The following is a 6,803-nucleotide window of genomic DNA, read 5'->3' as shown; positions in this document are numbered from 1 at the left end:
CACGCACACCTCCCCCTCCACCCCCCTGCCGCCGCCTCCCGTCGCCGCCACTGCGCGATTCCGGCCGCTCCGCGCGCGCAGGACGGGGGCAACTTTTCCCCCTCCGACTCCACTCGGAGCGTGGGGGTCTGCGCACCCACCGCCCCTCCGTTCTACCCCCCCCCACCCTGCGAGTCCGTCCCTCCGAGCCCTGCACCACCCTCAGGCAAAATACTGCTACTTCGAGGCCCTAAAATCTGAGCCCTTTTCAATACGGTATTTACTTTCTTTGACTAAAAGGCCTGAAGTCAGAATAGTTGTGCGCTAATTTTTCTTTTCTTTTTTTTTGGGGGGGGGGGAACAAAAAAAGAAACCACCAGTGAGTTTTGATACTGGTTTGGTACATTGAGATCTAGCCATTAAGCACCTACATAAACTTATTAAGCTTCAAATAAAATGTTTATTCACCAGTCCCTTCCGAAAATCTGCTCTCACTTCTTGCCTTCATATAGCCGGAGATAACGGTTTAACCAGATGACTTGGGAAGAACTGAAAAGCATCAGTTGTTTGCTCTCTCCTCTCTAGATTCTGGGGTTATTTGCCACAACATCCTTTCTTACTGCAGTATCTAGCAGTAATGATAGTGGCTATTTGATCTCAGAAGACTCTTAAATGCATTTTTATGTTGAAATGGTCTGTTTGGGATTTAGGCCTAGCATTAATAATGGATAGCAGTTGCTTTTGGTTATTGTAAGAAAGAGCCCCCCCCCCAACAAACTTCCAAAGTTCTTATTTTAGTAACTTGTGGAAGTATGGAATGAAACTTTTCCAACCACTTCTGGCAAGGCTTACGATTGCATATGGATAAGATGCAAAGTGTAAGATAATTTGAATGAATTATAGACTGCAGTAAAAATGCTGAGATTCGAAGGCTGAAGTTCTACTTGGCAAAAGTTTGCCACCCAGAGAACTTGTAGATAATGCCAGTGTGTTGCCATTGAGAGAGAAGACCCTAATATACATCAGTGTCTTCTTAAGAAAACATAAACTTACCTTTGGGAGTCCTGCATGTGTAAGGAAACCTGTGTATCATGCAGGCCCAGGGTAGAATCAGGTATTTAACAAAATTGACCTCTTTTGGTTCATGAGCTATAGAAAGTTTTTTTTTTTCTTCTTCTTCTCCACCCCCCCCCACTACATATTTGGCAGTGTTGATTGATGGATTCACTAGGCCTCCTTCTGAAACACCACTAAGAGAAATGCTTTCTTAGTGTAACAGTTTGTGAAGAAAATGTACAATAAATATTGGATGAAGGATCATTTATTTTATGGGGGGTTAAAAATTGATTTACAATTTATTTAACTTTCTGGAGTATTTATAATGCTTTAGAGCCAGTTTCAGAAAGAAAAACTTAGGTAGTTTATTGCTCATTAAAAAGTAAAAAAGATCAGTAAGCCCAGTGATAAAAGTGCTATACATAAAAAGCGGAAACTCTATTTACTTATTTGTACTTTTAAAAACTTTATCAAGAAAATGCCAGACGTCATATTTTATTCCAGGATGGACATTCTATAAACAAACCATGTACCTGGCTAAATAGTGATAACCCAGCAGAAATTTATAGGTGAGTTTTTTTTTAAAATAGTTTCCAGAAATATCCATATTCTGAGGTGCTTGAACTTGGCTTGCTTTCAAACAGACCAACATTTAAGATGGCCTTTGAAACAGGTTTTCAGGTTTATTTTTTAATTGGTGGCCTGGAACATTCTTGCCAGATACCTATGTAAAATGCTCTTTGTTTCCTCTTGAATATTTTGAAGTATTATAGTAGCTTATGGCATTTTGTTCAGCAACATGCTTTATAGGGACATATTATCTGTTTAAAAATTAATCATTTAGACTATTCCAGGACATTTCCTGCAAATTGATCTTTTTTTTTTAAAGTTTGGATAGTTTGAAATATTTCTAACCATAGGTTGAGAACGATAAATTAAGAAAATTAACTGGAGCTGTAAATGTGCATGGGAGTAAAGCTATACAAAATATTGTGTATTTCTGATGATACGTAGTAGCAACTTTTGGAAAATAACATTTTATAAATACGTTTGGTGCAAAACTGGAGACTTATTTATTCTTAATGACTGGTTGACACAGTTGGCCTTATTCACAGATTTTTAGGGTGAGATATGTAGGCATTTCGTTGGCAGGTAAATAGAATGCTTCTTAACAGGAAGAAACACAGTTCCTAGGGGTGTGTGTGTGTGTGTGTGTGTGTGTGTGTGTGTGTGTGTGTTTTAAAAAGCATTTTGGGACTATTGTTGGACATAAAAACTACAATGCCATATTAGAATGTTTACTTAAAGTGATAATTCAACTAAAAAGTTGTAAATAAAATAATATTTTGATATAGATGTGAATTTTTTGGAACTAAGTTGTTTTCTTTTGCAGTATGAAATGGGGCTGAGACTTTAAAATGAAGTCTTTCCTTTGGTGAAAGCTTACTGTGTAATTTAAGGTAAACTGCAGGAATTCTTTGCCGAATGCTGGTCCTCAGCATGTCCTGAATCTATAAGAAAATCAGTCTAAGTGAACGGTTGTTTCAAACTTAAAATTTATGTGTTTCAGAACATTTCGAGGATGAGCTCAGAATTTAGTAATGTTTAAATGCTTTGTGGTTTGGCATATGCCTTAACAGATAAACTGTGACTCTCCTCGTATTTCTTTCATCTAAAGAGTGAGGATAAGAAGATTCTCAAACATCACACATTTTAAAAATGCTAATGGTTTATGGGAAAGAATAATATAATTCTTGTATTTTTTGCTTTTGGCCTTCCACTTGAAGAATGCACATGATACGAAAGCTAACTATTTCTCTTTGGATTTCTTTTATTGAAAGGGGGCCATTTTTCAAAGCTCGACTTGAAACAGAATATAGAACTTGTGCTGAGAGGAAAAATGTCAATTATTGCAGTGATTTATGACATTATATTAATATATATCCTTTGTAAAAAAACAGTCACTTGTTACGCTCAGATGATTGATTATAATTTATAAATTTTTAGCAGACTTGTCTATTGAAATATTTTACTCATTTTATAGCTGAACATTAAGAAATTTAACATTTTCTTTGACTATTTTGGACAATACTTGCATTTCAAAAGCATAGCTCTGGTTCAGTATACCAAACTCAACAAGAATGCATTTCATAATATTTTCACTATACCCTTAAAAAAGTCATCAAACATCTATTTAGTTTTCTTATCCTTATTTATTTGGAAGTAAGTAATTTACCTTTAGGGGAGGTTATGTGGCAGAAAGAAGTTATGTAAGAGTAGTATGGACTAGTTAATCAAAAGTTAGAGGTACTCCGAAAACCCTGTGGAGAGGTTACTGTTTAATTAATTTTTTTAAATATTTGTATTTCCTAACTAAATGTTAAAAGAATCAGACATTTTGAGTAAAAAAAGGGAGAAAAATTTAAATGGTTTCAATTGAATTTTATTTTCAAATTTTAAAAGGTGTCCGTGAGGGTTTTTCCTGGAATCTCATAAACTTGAGCATACCAGGTTCTCTGCTTCTCTGTGGAAACAAGCAGAAATGTTATGTTTAAAAATTAATTAATCTATTTTTTTCATTATTACTGAAGGCATGTCACAATCCTATCAGTAAATTAAATGTATTTATTTGCAACAGAGTTGTGATGCAGTTAGTTGCTTTTTGGCATGTATGCTTTTTTTTGTTTATTTATTTTTTAATTCTCCATGTCCCCTACTCCCATTTTTTTTTCATTCCCATATGGTATCAGAGATTATATCTAAGGCATGGATGTTTTATGGTAGCCTGATGAACATCAAATTCTTCTTTTGTATGAAGACCCTGCCAAAATTTTCTTTTTGAATTTTAAAAAAAATTATGTGCCACTCCCATGTTTGCGAGAGAACTTAAGATACCACCAAAATGCATGTGAAATAGAACAGAGTCTACCTGAGGTATTTTTAGAGGACAAGCCTTTGCTTTCATTGATAGTGGGGATTTTTGCTCTAAGACTTCCATAAACATTGACTGGCATCTAAATGTTCAGGATTTGCCAATCTGGCGGCCAGGCCCTGGCTGTCCTACAAGTGGTGAGGTCCAGATAGGGACAAATTAGATATGTCCTCCTTGAAATAGGGTTAAGATTATATATTGTTATAAGCATGGAGAGAAGCTTCATGTACTGTCTAAAGGATCCCTAGGCCCAACAGTAGAGGCTGATGCACTTTGGGGAACATAGCTAAATATCTTTTAAGTTTTAGCAACTTCTTTCAGCTCGGGAGAGATGATACTGATGGCCTTGTTCCTTCTTTCCGGAAGGGGCATGAGGGATTGTAGGTGGAATTTGGGTAATGCAGTGCTCAATTCAATTTTTATGTGAAAGGAGAAATTACTTTTAAGGTGGCCCTCTGATGGAAGCTGTTCCTTTTTGTTTTCCTTGTATTCATCATTTGGTGTCTGTGCCTTCTCCTAGGATGAATTTCATCCTTTCATTGAAGCACTTCTGCCGCACGTCAGAGCCTTTGCCTACACATGGTTCAACCTGCAGGCCCGAAAACGAAAATACTTCAAAAAACACGAAAAGCGTATGTCAAAAGAAGAAGAGAGAGCCGTGAAGGATGAATTGCTAAGTGAAAAACCAGAGGTCAAGCAGAAGTGGGCATCTCGACTTCTGGCAAAGTTACGGAAAGATATCAGACCTGAGTACCGAGAGGATTTTGTTCTTACAGTCACAGGGAAAAAGCCTCCATGTTGTGTTCTGTCCAACCCAGACCAGAAAGGCAAGATGCGAAGAATTGACTGCCTCCGCCAGGCAGATAAAGTCTGGAGGTTGGACCTTGTTATGGTGATCTTGTTCAAAGGTATTCCGCTGGAAAGTACTGATGGCGAGCGCCTTGTAAAGTCCCCGCAATGCTCTAATCCAGGGCTCTGTGTCCAGCCCCATCACATAGGGGTCTCTGTTAAGGAACTCGATTTATATTTGGCATACTTTGTGCATGCAGCAGGTAAGTGCGATGGTGAGAAATCCTTCTACTTTCTTGTGTGTGTGTGTGTTTCTTTCCTGATGACTTTATATATGCCTGATCTTTCCTGAGCAATCCATGGTACAGGCCAGGTACTTAGAGCCAGTGTGGTTTCTCATAGACTAGTTAGCACAGCCTGAAGCTTTCTGTGTCCGGTTCCAGCTTTATGTAGGTGCCCAAGCATAGCTTTGAGAGAATTCTCACTATGTTCAGATCTTTTGGTAAGTGGTAGTCCCCAACAGGGGCCTGAAGTTTCGATCTTTTTTTTTTTTTGGATGAGGTGGGAGATAAGGCCTTATGAAAACCTTTGGAGTAAAAAAGGTATTTTAACAGGCAAGTGATTTAGTTAAAGAGCGTTTAGTTAGATGGCAAGGCAATCCTGTTAGTTGCTTTTTTCTACTGGGAGTATTTTTTAGCCTACTGGGGCCTCTTGAACCCTTTTGCCAATTAAGAAGTTGGAGGTAAGAATACTATCAAATTGCTCATCATTTATGAAGGAAAGGTAATCACATTCATACACAAGCTGAGTAGCTTTGTTTTAGGAATTCTTAGTGTAGTTTCAAATAGCCAGAGAAACCAATCAACCAACAAAACTGCTTAAGTAATTGACAGAGGGGTTAACATTAAAAGTAACTAAACAGTGCCTGAGTACATTGAAAAGTTGCTATTGATAACTACCTGGAGGGGAGTTGTTCTGGATTTTATTAAACTCACTTTTTTTTTTTGGAGACATGTTTTTACCAGTGCATGTTTCAGCATCTAGAATAGCAAGTCAGGATAAAACTGTGGAGAACTGGCTAAAACAGTCAATTTCTACTTTGTTCCTTTCGTCTCGTTTTTAGACAAAAGGCTCATTGTGTTATGTAAAAGCTTAGGTCTTGTGTAACTTGTTGACTTTTTATATGTACATATCAGTCTTGCTAGATTGCCTTCATGGCAGTTCCTTGAGCCAGATGGAAGAAAGGGAAAGTTATAGAGTCCTACCGGTGGCTCTTTGCAGAGATCATGTATTTGTGGGAGTTTATTTTTTGACAAAGGAGAGAGGAGATACTACCTGTAAAGTCAACATTGCACTTTTCTGCAAAAGATTTTTAGTTCTAAAAATGGTAACTATTTTTTCCAAAGGTCAGTGGATACTCTGCTTTCTATTATTTTCCACAAAATATGGTTTAGGAAGAGGACTTTTGTTATCCATCTGTCCTTACTTAAGAAGCTGGAGAAATTAACTTTGCAAGCATGTCACATCATCATTTGCATTCAGTTGGCAGAGGATAGTTGAGTATTTCAGAGGATGTGCTCTGTGAGTGGCTCAAATATTTGGGTTTTTGAAAATGTATATTTAATTATAAGGAGTGCCTTTTGCATTAAGCCAGTTCTGAATAGCAAAAATGAAAAAGCAATATGTCACGACTGATCCCTAAGCGGGAACAAGTGGCCCTTTACTATTCTGTTATTCATTTGTTTTGTCTATGGCAAGAGCAAAGTTAACTTTTATTTTTCCATTTATTTGCACATATAAGTGCATCAAGGTGCAAAGAAAAAAAAGCATGGGTTATAATGCTTTCAAGGAGCACTATTCAAAATAGTGTGGTTTTCTTTTAGAAAGATAGGAAAATCATTTCTAAATTATAGTAATTGGCTTACCTATGAACTTGGGGTAGCAACAAGTGATGTAAATCAAATGTCTGCTTTCTTATAAGATAGCCCCAATATGAAATTCCTGTGTTTTTTTTTTTTTAAACCATAGTGAGCAGGACAGACCCATT

The 6,803-nt window shown here is 37.1% G+C and overlaps 1 protein-coding gene across 2 annotated transcripts in view; it reads left to right on the top strand.

Moving 5' to 3' along the window:
* The window catches only part of Nfia (nuclear factor I/A), a 372,020-nt gene that overhangs the window by 1,577 nt on the left and 363,640 nt on the right, over positions 1 to 6,803 (top strand). For both annotated transcript variants that reach the window (XM_013022283.1, XM_013022282.1), the window contains exon 2: positions 4,488 to 5,019. In XM_013022283.1, the coding sequence (XP_012877737.1) occupies positions 4,488 to 5,019 (532 nt within the window). The remainder of the gene's footprint in view (positions 1 to 4,487; positions 5,020 to 6,803) is intronic.

Source organism: Dipodomys ordii, unplaced genomic scaffold (genome assembly GCF_000151885.1).
Source record: "Dipodomys ordii isolate 6190 unplaced genomic scaffold, Dord_2.0 Scaffold61, whole genome shotgun sequence".
In the NCBI taxonomy this organism is placed as follows: domain Eukaryota; kingdom Metazoa; phylum Chordata; class Mammalia; order Rodentia; family Heteromyidae; genus Dipodomys; species Dipodomys ordii.
The sequence above is the reverse complement of the archived record's forward strand: the minus strand, read 5'-3'. Positions and strand labels throughout refer to the sequence as shown.